Below are 18,527 nucleotides of genomic sequence, written 5' to 3'. Positions count from 1 at the left end.
AAGCCCTAGCAGCACAAGCACACTTGTACATGCAATGCAGCATCGCAGACTCAACCCGTCGAACATACCAAGTCGGCCAAAACCGCTACCACAACTTCTGTGACTTATACTGGCTACCAGCATACCCAGTCACACCACAAACAACCATACTATTCGCCACCTACCTAGCTCAGACTGGCATAACATACAAAACCAATAAGGTCTACCTGGCGGCCATTATCCATCTACACACCGACTCAGGTCAACCAGACAACATCTCAAACAGCGTACAGTTATAACGTACACTACTTGGCATCAAAAGGTCATTAGGGGACACAAGAAACCACGACTCCCTATCACTATGAACATTGTAAGACGCCTGAAAGAATCACTCCGAACGCACCTGTTCATCCACACAAATGACAAACTCATGCTATGGTCAGCATTTACGGTTGCCTTCTTTGGATTCCTAAGAGTCAGCGAATTTACTGCAACGTCGCCCCAGCCTTTCGACAAAACCCGTACTTTACTGATCGAAGACATAACATGTGCAATCGAGCTACACGTCCAGTTACGTGCCTCCAAAACAGATCCATTTCGTCATGGCTGCATCATCAAAATTGTGCCTACATTCACCTCAGTCTGTGCCGTTCGTGCGTACACCAAGTATGGCAGCATCTGTGCCCCATCACCCCAAACGCCTGCCTTCCAGTTCCACTCAGGAAGTTGGCTTACACGTCAAAGCCTAACTACCCACTTGCGTGACCTGTTGACTAGAGCTGGAATCCAAAATCCACGCCTGTACACAACCCACAGCTTCAGACGAGGGGCAGCGACAACCGCAGCAGAAGCGAACGTCCCAGATTGGTTAATCAAGACTCTTGGAAGATGGCGAAGTGACACATACCAAGTGTATATCGACACACCTTCGTCAACGCTACAAGCCGTGCCTCGAATCCTCTGCAGACATTCATCTTAGGTGCCTCCTCCTGCTACCTGTGGATTCTCATCCTCACGTGACTCTCACACTGGCATCTCGTTTGCCACATCCACGTACTTGCGTTATGCCGTGGTGCCATTTTCAACCATCTAACTTTGTACTCGCTCATTATTACCTTGTTACATTTATTTACATGAACTATATTTCGCTTCAGACATTTACCTCGACATGTTCGTATCATCTATTTCACTTTAGGTTGCGTTGACCAACTATTGCATTTTACATATCACGAGCAACATCACAGTTATGTACTTTAATACCACAACATGTATTTATACCGAATCCTCGGCTTGCTTGTCGCTGCGCCATTCCCGGCCATCTCATAATTTGGGGTTGTTATCGCAGTGCATGCGGGCACCACGCGATTAACACGCTGCCATTCTTCGTGAATAGAGTCAAACATGCGACTCTGTGCACGGAAATGGTATCCGCAACGACAGTCGGGTGGTGACCCCTGCGTTGACTGGCCTCGATCAAGTACCATGCTAATCTCTCTGTGATGTGAATCAAATCTGCGACTCACATCACGGAACAGGTTTCGGCGACGGCGCTTGACCGTGGCTCTCACCCCTTCTGCTCTCAGCCAAGACCTGGTCTCTAGCGTCATTTCTTAGCATTAATATAAGGTAATAACAATGCAGTATGCAAATTACCAGAACGCGCACGAAGCTATTAGCTTTAAGGGAGCAGTGAAGCAAGATTAGGGAGGGATTCAAATCATGTAATCCTCAATTTTAGTGATGTTGACTTAATAGTCATAATTTTTTTTTCTAAATTCCAGATATTATATCATATAATTGTAAACAGTTAACAAAATTAACTGATATATTTTTGGCAATATATCCCATTTTAATAATCTAAATTTGTTTCACTGTATACAATAAATCTTTATTTAAAAAATACCACTACAATATGTTAATTAGTATGCAAATTAGCCGCCAACCTGAGACAATTTTCTGGAATGAACACTGCAATCCAGTTCAAAGGGAATTTGACATACACTTAGACACTTCTATCTGCATTTATATTAAATGTTTTATTTTTTTGTATTTTCTCAATAGTATTTTTTTTAATTTCTTTAGGTATCTTGGCATCCATTTGGTTCAGCTCAAATGACATTTTCTGCATATCCCTGGTCAGATTTTAATGACATTGAAAACACAAGTACTTTTTGCACATTCTTAATATATTTTTTTTGCAGAATCCCTTGAATATTAATTTGACAACTTTGTAGAGTGGAAACAGACTGGTGAATTAGTTCATCCTAGGCTTTGGTAGAACATGTTTAAAATAGTACAGTGAGAACTGGAATTTCTTTCTGGCTGGTATAAATTTATTAAGTAATATTTTTTCGTACTAAAAAGACTCAAATATCTTTTTTAATTTAATTCAACAGCCAATGTGAGCACATATGCTACAACCTTTTTGGGGTTTTTTGCAGGTGCAGAGCCAGAATTTTTTTCTCAGAAAGCAAAGCCACTGGAACTGCATGTATTACAAAAACATACTGGTACTATTTGCTGCGTCTCTGACAATAGTATGAGATTTTGCAGGTTTAGTGGACTTGCTAAGACCCCAAAATGATCAAAAGCCTGCACTTTTTAGTACAAACATCTTACTTGGCGTGAAGGTAGTCTATGACCATATGAAACATTCAAGATATGGACACAAGCTGTGGTGACCTTCTTTAACCCTCATTTACATAAATTCAAGATGGCCGCCACCAGCGAATAGTATCCTGATGTATTTTTCCATATCTCTGGTTCTAGTCAGGATATTTGTAATATGTAAGGTTCTTAATGTATGTTTTTGATGACAGATTATCTGATAAAATCGTAACTTGGGTGCTACGAGATCAATTTATGTCCCTACAGCGTCGTTCAAAAATAATTTTATCAAATTTTAGGCAAAATTTACAAATTAACAACTCTATTTTTATGTTATTCAGCCATGAAACATGGATGTAGAAGTAGATAGCATCTAGAGACACCAGGAATTGGCAGCTTTGTTTCATCTGTCAATCTGCCACTTTAATCTTTCTCTTAACAAACGTGTGTCAGTGAATGCTAGCCCAGTCGAATTCGAAGAGTAAGTAAGGGTAACCCTTCACAGGTTGATGCTATTTGTCCTCCAAAGAAGACTCACCCGAAAAGAGAAGACTATGCCTGCTCTGTGAAAAGACTGGTGGAAAAAAAGTTAAGGAAGGCTGCCACATTCGGACTTGACACCAAAGTAAGAAGATGTGCTGTGATTATTGGTGACAAGGCACTTATTGGGAAGCTCACCTCAGGGGACATGGTGGCCATAGATGCGGTGTACCATCTGTCATGTCTTACTAAGCTTTACGGGGATGCTGCAATAATTGAATCTACAAATGATGATGATGACCAGCAAACTAAATTCCTGAAAGCATTTGCCGACTTGGTTGACTATATTGAATTACAACGAGGTACTGTTTTCAAGATGGCAGCTCTTGCTAATCTGTATTCTTCTCACCTAGTCTCCCTTGGCTTGAATGATTATGTTCACACATCTCGTCTTCGCCACATAGTGGTAATTGCAGTTCCAGATCTTATTAAAGTCAAATGTTCATCAAGCCGCACTGATTTAGCATTTGGTGAGGATTTCAGTCTAGCCCTACTAGAGATATCAGCTGGGATTTTGAGATAACTGGTCAAAGCAGCAAAGATTCTGAGAAAACATGTATTCAACATGAAGTATGATTTCAATGGAAATTTTCCACCAGATAGTGAGGTAAAGTCAGTACCATAAATACTCCTTTCTTTCCAGCAGATGGTGTTAGATGGACCTGCAATAATGATACCAGCTGCACTCAATTTCACAGCTCATCATTTACAACTCTGTGAAGCAACGCTCGACCAACCCTGGCCGAATTCCACGTCGTAATTGCGAACGTGAGAATTCACTTGCATATATTGCCCTAAAGATCTATACAAATACCAGAAAGAAAGCCTTGTTGATTTCATGCATGAGCATACTCTCGCTTGCGGACAATATCACAATATCTCGCTTTTATGAAAAGAGTGGTATAGTCATTCCTGTGCAAGCTCGTCATGTGGTCTTCACGACAAATGCCTTTGACAACATCGACCACAACCCATGTGCAATGACAAGCAAGTCAAGTTTTCATGGATCTTGTCTGTCTATACTTCAATTTCCTACTCCTGGCAATGCTGGCACTAAAATTGGTCAAGAATGCATACTCAACCTAAAAGTGATTGGCAAGAAGGGGATCGACATTCTTCCACAGTCCGACACAACCATGGAAGAGGTTGCTTTGCCCAATGATGAGGTTATTTATGTGGCGCCCCCCTCTTACCTTGCAAGATACCTGCCAGTGGTTAGAGCATGCAAGTGAGATCTACCTCAAAAATCAGCTCAGCAACAGTGATTGGATCTCCTGGGCAGCATACCATGCGAGTCAAACGGTTGAAATCCCTACTGTTACACCATCCTTCATGCTGCCATTGTTCAGGGAGTCAATTCCCGATCTGTGTCAGAGAACCCTAATGATCTCACTCTCAGCTTCGATGCCTGGGTCAATAAAATGAAAAGGAGCCACAGTTGCTGTATTGGCACCGTGAATGAAGCTTGAGCTAACCACACTCCAGTTTGTCAAGTCTGTCCATAATGGAGACTTCAACCTCTTCCTCAAGACCATTGAACAACTATCACCCTGGGTATTTGCTCTGGATTGAACTCAATACATACGAAATCTGACCATCCATAACCATGATATGCATGCACTTGAGGAACAACATCCAGACAAGGTCACTTTGTTGGACAAACATCTAGCCATGGATTCTCCACAATTGCTCTTGACCAAATTTATGAGCAACTAATTGGTGAGCTCAAAGGCAACAGTTCTGGAGTCATAGGTCTCACGGAAAACCCAGCAAAACTTTGATGCCATTTGATTGTTGGACCACAACTGTCACGCCTTGTACAGGGGTTTAAGCAGCCAACTCCTAGTACACATGAATGGCATCATGAAGAGAATGCTAAGCTTCAGCATACCTTCTAAGCAGATGTCCAGACACTAGTTGAGGCATTTGTTGACCCTGAGAATCCATTCTATGAAGATTCTAGGAAGCTGATTGAGCTTGATGGCTCTCTAATTATGACAGATGAAGTAAGTTGCACATTATAAATATAGATTTTATTTGAAATCATTCAGACAGATTGCTGTATATCTATTCAGATGTATGTTTCTATTTGGATATATTTGATATTGAAGTAATTGTCTTCAGATCACATTAGTTACTGGGAACGTTTATTGTATTGATAATATCAATTTTCTTCACTGGTAGTGGATGCTGTCAAATCTGTCATAATGGTTGTTAGCCAGCAGTTCAATGACCTCTTTGAAAAGCGCATTGAACCTCCAAGGGAGAGAACAAATCCATGGACTGCACCTATTCCCAGGAACAAGCTGGAACTCTTAGATCCATACTCACAATTGAATAGACAAAAGGCAGAGGTGACTACTCTGAAAGAAGAGCGGTTAAAAGTCATACAGCCACTGCTTGCTGCAAATTCAGAATGTGAAATCAACAAAGATGTATTTTCACATGAGAGCAGCTCCAGCCCACTATCACTTTCTCGAATGGACATATGTTCCATGGTACTAAAGCTGACATCCTAACACTCCTAGAGGGAGAAGCTCACCTTATGCCTTCAACTCGTCCTCAAAGTGATGCTGCAGTACTGGATGGTCCAGCAATTGTACAACTTATCAAGCCTGGAAGTTCAATGACAATAGGTTAGCTTGGCTGGAAAATCTTGCTAGACTGGACATTATACGGGACATCTATAAGCAAAACAGTTTGAAAGCTGGCACCAGAGAGAGTCGAGGCACATGTATACGCAGCCAAGGTACCTGGCAACTTCACAGGGTTTCTGCGAGTTGATGCCAACAAAACTGAATTGTTCACACTCATGAGTGATAAAATTGAAAAGACAAAACTTCAACTAGGGAAGCAGCTGATATCAACTTGTGGCACCAATGCTGTCAGCACTCTACCTAGTGAAAACCTTGCTAATATTCCTCTTGTTTGCATGAGGAGGCGGACACCTGCATTTTTGTCCATGTTACATATAGAGCTGCCAATAGACACAAATGGGTTATAATCAGAACAACTGACAATGATGTTGTGGTGATTGTCAATTCAGTTAGGCAAGACTTCCAGGAACTTTGTGAGCTCTGGATTGCTTTTGAATGTGAGAACTTCAGGTACATTCCTGTGCATGAAATTGCCCAGCAGGTGGGCAATGCTCGTTCAGCTGGTCTTCCATTTTTTCATAGCTTTAGAGGCTAAAAGAAGACTGCTTGGGCCATATGGCAGCAGAACCCAGATAATACTTGGACGTTTATGGCCCTCTCAGCCTCACCTGCCTCCTAGTAATAATATTAAGTAATTCCACGATTAATGTATCAAGTGATGCTATATGAAAGAACTAATCTGAGGTGTAATGATAACTAGCCCAATAACTGAATAAATATTTATTTAAATGAGACTGTTGTTTGTACTTTGTTATGTTATGTTTATTAGATTACCGTGTGCTACTAGTTTCGTACCCAATGATGATGAAGAGTTTAGAATCGTAGTCAAAGACTGTCACTGCAAAGCATAGCTAAACAGTCAAAAATAATGGTAACCTCTCTTAGGCTTCAACATTGACCCTACATCCCCAAGGACACCATTTCATTGAATTGCTCATCATAATAAACATACACTGGACACTAAAATAGTGAAGATATCTTATTCAGATCTAGAGATATGACTAAAATAATAAATCTCATGTCACCAACGTTACTATTTTATCAGATAAGCCCACTAGTTCTCTTTTTTTACTTTGAGAAGTGCTGTCAACCAAAGCATAAATATATGTTTCTCTGTACATAAAATTTCACACAATTTATTAATATTAAAGTATGATAATAAAAACTTGATAATATTTTTCTGGATTTTTGCACTTTATTTGTATCATTGTCATATGAGAAGTACTCTTGTCCTTATTGAAACTATTCCAGGGCCACATGCTAGTTTATCCAAACAGACACAACACTGACTCTTCTACATATTTCCAGATCTGATTTTTATACTTTCTTGTCATTTTACCTGTTGATCTGGTTTGTCGCTATCTGGTTTTCTTGCTGAGAATAATGCTGACCTGGATGGAGAGTGCTATAAACTTTAAAATGCCATAGAAATCACGTTTGCCAATTTATGTCCATGCAACTTTAATATGACAACTAGTGAAGGCAGTGTCATTCATGACTTGTTGTTTGGGGACTTATAATTTTGTCTTCGTTCGTGCTTCATTCCGGAGTCATATCTCAGGATCCTTTGGACAGATTCCGTTCATTCTTTACATGTGCCTAGTACTTTATGTGGGACATATGCTCATGCAGTGGTTTAGCAATTCGATTCAAAATGGCCGACTGGCAGCCATCTTGTTTTTTGAAAATGTTGTATTTTGGACATGCTTTGTCATGTCAGTTTTCATTCAAATTTGGTACATAGATTATACATGTTATGATGCATGTTCCCGTGACTCCGTGAGTCTGTCCGTGCGTCTGTCCGTCCGTGCGTCAGTCCGTCCAGAGTCATATTTAAGAATCCTTTTGACCGATTCCGTTCATTCTTTGCATGTGCCTAGTACTTTATGTGGGACATATGCACATGTAGTGGTTTAGCGATTCGATTCAAAATGGCCGACTGGCAGGCATCTTGTTTTTCAAATGTCGTATTTTTCACATGTTTTGTCAGTTTTCATTGAAATTTGGTACATAGATAATACATGTTAGGATACATGTCCATGACAATTTCTTTTGCAATTGGATCAAAGATGGTCGACTGGCAGGCATCTTGTTTTGTTTTTTATGTTTGGTATCTTGGACATGCTTTGTCAGTTGTAATTCAAATTTGGCTCATTTTTTATACATGTTAGGATACATGTCCAGGACAATTTGTTTCAAAATCGGATCAAGGATGACCAATACGTGTTCGAATTTGATGTGAATAAATAATCTGTTTATATGCCACTTGGGACTCAAGTTTCAAGGACACACACGCTTTAATATGACAAGCACAAAGAGACCTTTCAAAAATTTAACGGGGACTGTGTCATTTTCAATGACTTGTTATGTCTGATTTCATGAATAATGCAACACTTTGAAGTGAATGGAAGATAGTTTATGCTGTGATTTGTTCAGAGGTTTAATATGAGGCTGCAAAGTACATGTTGCGCGACTATCAGGTGACATCAAATGATAACAGTTATGGATGAAATGCTGAATTTTAGCTCGTTTAAATATATTAATATTGGCAAACTATTGAACTATTGAAAATTATTTTCATTTAATTAATCATTTCCATTACACTAATTAATTAAAAATTTTAAAATTATTGCTGTAATTTGCAAATATATTTTTTGTCTGTATTGGTTGATATATACGTAGATATCTATTTTATGTAGTTTTTTTGCTTACTGAAATTTGTTCTGTTGGGCTTAGTCTTTTCCACGAAACGAAACGAAACAAAACCCTAACCCTAACCCTAACCCTAACTCGCATTTTTTTTTCATTGGCCCAATAATATCTGAGAAAATTTCACACTGTGAAATTACGGACGTGACGATGTTTGAGGTCGTTCAAAATCTAAGGTTAGGGTTAGGGTTAGGGTTTCGTTTCATTTCGTTTCGTTTTATTTTGTTTCGTTTCGTGGAAAAGACTAAGCCGTTCTATTGTATTTTTTATAACCACAACTAAAAACAAAAACAGTAACTTTTAGTTTATTGCATTTTTTTAATAAATTTATCAACTTGAATTTACATTATTTTGTTTTTCCAAGTCCCTGTCATTTCTAGAACATGTCTCGTCCGATTTGATTCAAAGTTGGTACAATGACAAGTCATAATAATATACCTATGCACATTGATTTGTTTTGATGACCTTTGACTAAAGTGGCAGTCATTTTTGTTCAAAAACACAAAACAGGCATACCTGGGCTGTTTTCTTTTACACTTGGCATTGACCTCGCTCATGGTGGGTTACCTGCTGTCATATTATTTGATTCAAAATGGCTGACTGGAGGTCGTTTTGTTTTTTACATGTCTTATACCTGTTTCTTTGAAACTTTTTCAGAAACAAAATTGGTCTGTCATCAAAATTTTGGAACAACCGCAAATATAATCTAATTTTTTGTTATTTTATTCTGTAATCTGTGTAGACCTTTATGTACTGGACAAAATAATTTTGAATACTTCGCAAAAGCAAAAAAACTTCCCCAACCTTAAATTAAGTCAGTATTTCACCTTCACCATAAGTTAATCCATTAAATATACATGGAGAAACACAAAAAAATCTCCAAATGACTACTAAATAGTCTATTTTCATAGAACCACATCTAAAAAAAAATTTTAATCCAGAGGACTACACTTATTACTTTCTAATTGTTTTTAGCAGTGTTCTTTAGATAGCTGAATAATAATAATAATATTGAACCAAAAAAAAAATCCTAGATGAATTCTTGTATATAAACTATAGTTAAATGTCACGTCAAAACTTACTTTATATTATCATTGTTTAATTTCTGGTTTCATAACTTTTTAATCAACACTGTTTCCTACTGTGTTATTTTCCAGATGTTTTAGGAACAATAGGAGTGACATTGGGGGTAGCCGTCTCCATCATAATTATAATGCTTCTCTGCAGGTGTTGGAAAAAATACAAGAAATCTGAAATATTTAAACCGATACCAAAAGTGAACATAGATGAAAACTGGGTAAGTTATGTTTAACGTCCTTGTATCATAGATAGTGAGAAAGGTTTCTGTTATTATTGTCACAGAGGAATTCACAGCGTCATATTGTCCGTTTAACATCTTTGGTATGTAGGACTTGCATGTACATGTATATTAAATTCTATATTGTAAAATTACTTTCATACACTTGTAAATGTTCATAGTGATCATTGCAGTTTGTCAAAATGGTTTACCAGACAACAGGGCAGGTAACTTTAAAAACTTGCCTGCCCTGCTAAACAATTACCAGCCGACCCTGTTTATGTTTTCACTATTTTATTTATTTTCAATCGTTTCACTACATTTCATTCATCAGCGTCACTGCAGTGACTTTCATTCAAGTCAGAAATATCATTGGTAATCATCGACTTGGATTCAGTTTTTCACGATGGGACTATTCTTTTGGTTTTATCATATACACATTTTGGATGCCATACTTTTTTTTACATAGATGCATCCTGTTCCCAACGGTCATATCGATGTCAATGAAGTCTACGAAGTGTACGACTTACCCAAAGGTGGAATGAAAGATTTCACACAAGATGATAGTAGCATGGAGCATGTGAATGGAAGATCTCTATTTGCTCGACAGAGTAGTGAAGATAAATCTTATATTTCTGAGAGCCACTTGATAAATAGCTGTGATGATGAAGTGTTCACTGTCAAGACCCAAGATTACCACCTTCCAAAAAATCAAGATTTGAAACAAAAAAGAGATATGCCTAATAAGGCGACTCATCAGTATATTCCAATTACTAATTCACCAGGAGTTTGGGAATTCTCACCTTCCCAATCAAAATCCCACTCAAGATTTCCAGCATATTATAATATAATATAATAATAATAATGAATTTATTGCATCCTTAGAAATAATTTCCATTGGTTTTCAGCAATAAAATTTTATAAATAAAAATGTTATAAATAATAAAGTACAATACATATAAAACTAAAGTAAAAGTAAAATGTCAGTTATTGTTACATGTATTTCTGATTTCAAATATTTTGTATAAGTATTCACCAACTTGTCTTATTAGTACGTCTTCTCTTGAACTCACAATATATTTAAATATCTGGTTATCACTTTTCAATTCTTCTGGAATACTGATATTATTAAATAACTTGTGTCTTTCTGTTTGGTATTTAGGACATTCCATGAAGAAATGTTCTTCATTCTCAATTTTGATCCGGGAACATTGCTTACAAATTCTGTCTTCTAAAGATATTTTGGGTTGGGTATGCCTACCCTTATCAATTTCTAATACATGACTGCTTATTCTGAAATGAGTCATTATGATTTTATGTTTCAGATTACATAAGAGCAAATATGGTTCAAAAGTGTACAAGTCTTTAAACTTTATATACGTTCTCAGTTTTCTATTATCATTTGTTACACTCAACTTCCAGAACTCTACATACCTTTGTCGGATGTTTTTTCGTATGTTTTTTATTTTACTGTGTGGTAATTTTCTTAGACCATGTTTTTTACTGATGTAAACCAATGTAAATTTTGTTGTTTTTGTTCTTCAAAGGCTTGTTTTGATGTTTTGTCCCATCTATTATTGTCTAGTATGCCATGTCCCCAAGTTGTTGATCCATATAACAAAATTGGTTTAATAAATATCTGAAAAAGGTGCATAAATGTTCTACAGTACAGTCAGTCTCTCTTGGCATTGCTTTCAACAGTGCATACATTGCTCTAGTAGCTTTGTCTGTTAAACATTGTCTTGTTTCTTGGAACTTTCCATTTGATTGTAAAGTTATACCTAAATAAATAAAGGAATTGACACAACTTATATTTTGTTTTTGGAATTGAAATAACTCTCTCTTTCTCATTGTTCCCTTTTTGAAAATCATAACTTTGGTTTTATTAAGATTTACCTGGAGTTTCCATTTGTGACAGTATTCAGATAATTTATTTAATGCATTTTGCAAACCTAATTGTGTTGTTGAAATCAATACATAAAATCATCTGCATAAAATAGAGAGTTAATTTTATAATTATTTAATGTTACCTGGTTTACTGAATGTTTTAATGTGTCATTCAAGTCATTAACATAAAGACTAAAAAGCATTGGACTTATAGTACATCCCTGTCTCACACCCTTATTTTGTTGCCAAAACAAATACATGTTTTAGTAATTGTTATACATGTTTTTAATTAAAAGATAAAGTTTCCTATCAATCCCGTTCTTCAATAATTTTAAAAATAAACCATCCCTCCAAACAGTATCAAAAGCCTTGCGGAAATCTACAAAGCATGTACAGGGGTATATAGTTTACCATTTTGTTTCAGGTATTTATTAACTATTGTTTTTAGAGTAAAAATGTGATCAGTAGTCTGATAACCAGGCTGGGTTTAGAAAAAGTTGTTATTTATAACATTATGCTTCTCTGAAAAGTCACATAACCTATTATTGACTAAATTACAGAACACTTTGCCTATAAAACTGGAAACTACTACCACCCTATAATTTCCTGGTTCGTTCTTATCCCCTTTTTTAAAAATATGCGTAATTATACTTGTATTCCAGATGTAAGGATAAATGCCTGTATTGAATATTAAATTATACAATTTATGAAGTGGTTTAATTAGATGTTTTTTACTGTTTTTTATAAGTTCTGCATAGAACCCATAATATGCAGCTGATTTTTCGGATTTAAGTTTGTTAATTGCTATTTTAATTTCTTTTTCAGTTATTTCAGCATTTAAGCAATTGTTTGATTGTTTCATATTTTCAAATATCTCTGTTTTAGTCACAATGTTTTTCTGAAAGTCTGTTAAATTCTTCAGTATTCAATTGTTTATAGTATTCAATCCATTTATCAGGTGAAATTGGGTTTTCTTGATTTCTGTCTGAATTTTTTAACTTGCTTATAATTTGCCAAAATTGTTTAGGGTTAGTTTTGTTTAACTGTGTTAGCTTATTTACAATAAGGTTTTGTTCTTGTTTTCTTTTTGTTTTCACTATATTTTTATATTTTCTTTTTTGCGTAAAATAGTTCTCTATGTTTAATATAAAATGGGTGCTTGTTAATCATTCTTGATGTTATACAAAAATCTTTTTTCAGTAGCTTACATTCATTGTCAAACCATTATGTTTATGTTTAATTTTAGCACACTTTTCCTGTTATTTAGCGGAGTCAATCCATGATAAATTATCTCGATTCATCCTCCCTTTATATCCGACTACGGATTCTGGTGGTGAAGTGAGCAGCCTATCACAAGTGTTTAACTTTGACCAATCACAGTTCAGCCTCGTTTTGCCGCTTATATTTGAAACTTAGCTACATAGTTTATGCCTAAATGTGTTTCCTTTCACGTTCGCATAGAGGGTATAGATACCCATGATTTCTGTTATATTTCATGTTTTACCAGTTGCCTCAGTACTCTGTCAGTTTACTTCGTACTGCAATAAACCTATACTGTGTTTTTGCTAACGTGAACTACGCTCGTGTGTCTCTCTGTCATTTATAATTGCTTTTAGCGTGAGCAGTAGTACATTCACTAACTACTCTTCCACATTTTTGGTGCCGAGACCAGGATATAACCATCGATAATGCCAGACGAGACATCACAAAACCCAATGGTTGGAGGAGCCGGTAACATCACCGAAACTGATGCAGAGACACTTTGCAAACGCATGAGATCACGACGAGGACAGAGAGGACAGATGACTCGTCTATTTACGAGAGCCGACAACCTCATAGCACACTTCCAAGACGAGGGTACCAACAAAAACGCATCGCTCGATTCACTAGAGGGACTCTACGATCAACTCACGACAAAGTACAATCTACTGGCAGATCTAGAAGTCACCATACTATATCTTACACCTGACGATGACTTTGATTCGCCCGAGCCTTCCAACGAAAACGCCGCTACCGACGCCTCGACTACATCTTCGTTTACGCCAGTTACAAACATTCTCAGGTAACGTTGTTGAATTTCACAGTTTCTACGACATCTTTAAGTCCGCCATCCACGCAGACACCTCTCTTGATCCGGTCCAAAAGTTCACATACCTTCGTTGTATGCTACAAGGCGAATAGGCGGACACTATTGCCGGACTCACTTTCACTGATGGAAATTATTGTCTCGTCATCGACTTGTTAGTCGAACGATACTGACTCATCAAATTATCAATGCGCATATTACCGCACTTTGGAGAATCGCTAAACCCACTGGTGATGTCAAAAGCCTCAGACATTTCTACGATCAAATGGAAATGCACGTCCGAGGGCTCCAGTCGCTGGGAAAGAAAGAAGTTCATATCGAGAATTACTCGTCCCTATGATAAGAGATAAAATTCCACAGAACATTCGTTTACAAATAGCCCGTGGACACAGTAACTCGGCATGGACACTGAAACAGTTACGAGCCGCGATTCTGCAGGAAATCAACGCTCTGAGTGCTGGCGACCCCTTAAAAGAAGTGTCGTCACTTACACTCAGACCGGTCATCACCGCCGCGTTTCACACTTCAACACAGTCGTCTAAACATTGACCGCCACAAACTCACAATGCTACGAGAGCTCAGAAGTTGTGTCCATTCTGTTTGGGAAACCACTTCGCTTCGACATGTATAACTAATGTTCGTATTCTACATGTCATGATCACAGAGAATCATATTTCCGAGCCTCTAACGTGTTCTCCTATTCCTGATTTCAATCGCAAAACAGAGGACATAATTCCTGACATTCACCCTAAGAACAAAGCAAATATCCAAAATGTGTGGGATCTAGAGCTTATTGGAATAAAAGACAACCCGGAAGTTGATGAACTGTTAACTTTGGAAACCTATACGGACTTGTATCTTTCGATCGACACAGGGAAATACACTGCCAAATTACCTTGGAAAGAAGACCACCCACCATTTCCAACAAACTATGCCGTGACAACGCGCCACACACGGAGTATGATTCATCGACTCATCCCGGAACTTATTGCAAAATACGATGACATTATTAGCGAACAGAAACAACGCGGTTTCATTTCTGAGGTCAATGACCCCGATCCAGATAATGGCACTATTTACCGCACCACGCTGTTAAAAAGGATTTTGCAATGACCCCCATTCGTATTGTTTACGATTGTTCTTGTCAAGCCTCTCCGGACAGCCTCAGTCTAAATAACTGTTTGCAGACTGGCCCTTTGTTGATAAACAATTTGCCGAGCATATTGCTAAGATTTCGAGCTAACAACATTGCTTTAACTAGCGATATCGAAAAGGCATTTTTGAACATTCGACTTGATGCAGACGAGAGAAAGTATACAAAATTTTTATGACTCTCGGACACTAATGACCCGGAAAGTGATTTCATTACCTACCAATTTGATGCGGTCTCATTTGGAGCAGTATGCTCACCATTCATATTAAACGCAGTGATTCAATCTCACTTAGCCGAAGCTGACCTAGATGCAACAGCCAGTCAACTCGCGACTAATATTTACGTAGACAACGTAATTGACGGTGTTCATGACAACAAGGAGGCCATACAATACGATGAAGAAGCTAATGATCTCATGAACACAGGTGGTTTCAAGTTGCAGTCATGGACATCGAACAGTCAACTCATCAAAGACCGCACCGCCTCAGATAATTTAGCAGATACCGTGGCAAATGTGTCTATTCTCGGTATGTATTGGAATACAAACGCAGACACACTAACGTATTTTAAACCTAATAACATTCTTACAATGTCACAATTAATCACCAAGTGAGACGTTGTCAGCTTTACTGCTTCTCTGTTTGACCCCCTTAGATTTTTAACTCCGGTGTTAATAAAGGCTAAACTGTTTGCCAAAGACGTCCTGCATTACGTTGTTGAAACCACCGAAAATGACCCGGTACTACCCATGGAGGGATTAAGTAGTCATTATACCCCTGGATTATATTCAGCCAAAGACGTCCTGCATTCCGCTGTTGAAACCACCGAAAATGACCCGGTACTACCCATGGAGGGATTAAGTAGTCATTTTATATTATTATTATATTCGCCTTCCCGGAATATTGTTACGTGCGACAATAATACTGGTTCTGACCCAGTTTCGGACGATATTGGCGTACATAACATTGTGGATATAAACAACTATAACAAACTGGATAAATTACTATGAATAACCGCATACATACTTCGATTTGTAAACAAATTAAAGAGGTCATCAAACAATAACAACGTTCAACTGTCTACCGAAGAAATCAATATGGCGGAGAAGAAATGGGTCACTGACCTACAACGCACTAATTATGGGGACGTCGTACATTCTCTCTGATTACGCGATCATAAACATGCCTCCATTGTTCAACAGTTGAACTTGTTTCTGGATAACGAAGACACCCTGTGTTGTGGTAGCCGCATACACAACTCACAGTTTGTTACGAAATTCCCTGCTTTACTGCCTCCACATCATAAGTTTACAAATCTTGTGATTATGAAAGCTCATGAACTACTCATGCACGAAGGGGTCCAGTCTACTGTGACCCAAATTCACCAACGTTACTGGATACCTAAAATACGGATAATTGTACGCAAAGTTATTCACGAGTGCGTAACCTGTAACAAGGTCACTGGTAAACCTTACGCCAATCCGATACCAGCACCATTGCGTCAATATTACACCGCCCTTTACTATAACAGGTGTCGATTTTACGGGACATTTATTTACGAAATCAACAGAAGGAATACGTAGCAAAGCATACATATGCCTGTTTACTTGCGCTGTCACTCGAGCGATTCACCTGGAGCTTGTACCTGATATGTCAATAGGATCATTCATACACGCCTTTAGACGATTTTCCATGCGTCGTTCGCTACCGAGTCAATTATTATCGGATAATGCCTCTATGTTTCTCTCCTCCGCCGGTGAAATAAGGTCATTAATTGACAATCCCGATATTAAAGAATTCTTAGCATCTCACTGTGTGATATGAACATTCATTCCTAAGCGTGCCCCATGGTTTAGTGGCTTTTGGGAAAGATTGATTGGACGTAATAAAGAAAACATTGGGACGGTCACTTATTATGTTCGACGAGTTAACCACAGTCACTACTGAAGTTGAATCCGTGCTCAATGACAGACCGTTAACTTACATTTCCTCAAGTCTCGATGACAAGGTTGCGCTGACCCCAAACCACCTTCTTCATGGAAGGACGATGACCCAGTTACCATATATCGCAGTAACTGACGAGGAACTTATAGATCCAACGATCATCAACATGTCAACAAACGCTATGAACACCTCTCTCGACTACATACGCAATTCTGGAGACGCTGATCGACGGAGTACCTCACCGTTCTTCGTGAACGCCATTCGGCCAAGGGAACGAAACACAGCGTGGTCAAGGTTGATGACATTGTCCTAATCCATAGCGACATTACTTACTCTGATAATGGTAGGCTATCTCAAGAACAAGGCCGTTACAACAAAGAACTCAGCCGTGCTCGTTTGATAGTTGAAAATGCATTTGGACGATTGAAAGGTAGATGGCGAGTATTGCTGAAAAGAAGTGATTTCAGGTTACAGAACAGTTCTACAGTTGTCATGGATTGTTGCATATTACACAACATTTGTGAGGAAAATATTATACCTTTCAACCCACAACTGTTGGCCGGTGTTGATGAATTAGATTTGCCAAATATACCTCATCATCGTCCAGCTGACACCACAGGGGCACATGTCAGACATGCACTTCAAGAGTATTTCGCGCAACAGTAGAACTCTCAGCATGTCACCAAACTTGGAAGAGCTATTTATATCATTCAAATATGACTTATTTTAGCCATAGATGATGTAATTTGTGTAAGCGCAAAGCTCTACTAATAGTGAGCGCAGTATTCTTAAAAAGTAATGCCAGACCTGCCAGCTTTGTTTTATTTGTGGCATTATTCAACATACCCAAATGTTGTCCTTTTAAACTGTGAGTTAATACTTTAATAAAATACTTTTTTAAATAAAACAGTAGTATTCAATCTCTATAATGATTTATTTTGATGTACTTTCAGTGCATTTCCACCCTCTCAAAATACTTGGTCCAAGGAAATGTGCTTGCTTGTAAGAAAGACAACAAAGATATGTAAAATTATCTTTATTTGGTTTTAAAAGAAAAGCATATCAATAATGAAAGAAGTTACAAAAAGGTGTAAAAAAATTTTAATCGCTAATAAAGACAATTTTATAAAAGTCAAATAATGACCACAAAGCTGAATACTGCAAAACATAAATGAGCTCCTTGCCAGTAAATGTAAATTCATATTTTTCCCCAAAAAATTAAAGCAATAGGGGAAAAAGTAACAAAAAACTTTGACAAGTTGAAATAAGATTGTCAATATCCTGGACTGTATTTACTGTTGGCTAAATTCATAGAGTCTACCAACAACCCATCTGAGAGAGTCTTTCACTGCTGTGTACACGTATAGGGGACAACTGCGGTTCAGGCTCAAAATAGCCAACAGTTGACCCAGGACGGAAAATTTGTTGCTGGATTGGTGCCGGCGGTGGGGCTCGAGCACGCCCTACCATTGGTGTACTCTGCTTATAATCCCCCAGATCTGGTGGCATGGATGCATATGGTGGTACAGCAGGCGGATGTCTGAATTGTTGTGGTACAGACATGTAAGCTGGTACTGGACGCTGGCCTCTTATTGGTGGATTGTGTCTAGGTTGTTCCGGTATAGGTTCATGTGGATATCTGTCGGGGGAATGCATTCTTCGAGGACTT

At 38.0% G+C, this 18,527-nt stretch overlaps 2 protein-coding genes across 2 annotated transcripts; both read left to right on the top strand.

The window, feature by feature from the left end:
• The first annotated feature begins 340 nt into the window (after positions 1–340).
• Positions 341–958, top strand: LOC146738927 (uncharacterized). Its single transcript, XM_085503964.1, has one exon. It carries the CDS (start codon positions 341–343, stop codon positions 956–958), a length of 618 nt encoding a protein of 205 aa, XP_085360090.1.
• Positions 959–5,671: 4,713 nt separating this feature from the next.
• On the top strand, positions 5,672–10,645 carry LOC146738926 (uncharacterized). The gene is made up of 3 exons (XM_085503963.1): positions 5,672–5,762; positions 9,650–9,789; positions 10,259–10,645. Exons 1-3 carry the CDS (start codon positions 5,672–5,674, stop codon positions 10,643–10,645), a joined length of 618 nt encoding a protein of 205 aa, XP_085360089.1.
• Positions 10,646–18,527: the final 7,882 nt, after the last annotated feature.

Source organism: Saccoglossus kowalevskii, chromosome 9 (assembly GCF_978046115.1).
Source record: "Saccoglossus kowalevskii chromosome 9, keSacKowa6.1, whole genome shotgun sequence".
Classification (NCBI taxonomy): Eukaryota; Metazoa; Hemichordata; class Enteropneusta; family Harrimaniidae; genus Saccoglossus; species Saccoglossus kowalevskii.
The sequence above is the reverse complement of the archived record's forward strand: the minus strand, read 5'-3'. Positions and strand labels throughout refer to the sequence as shown.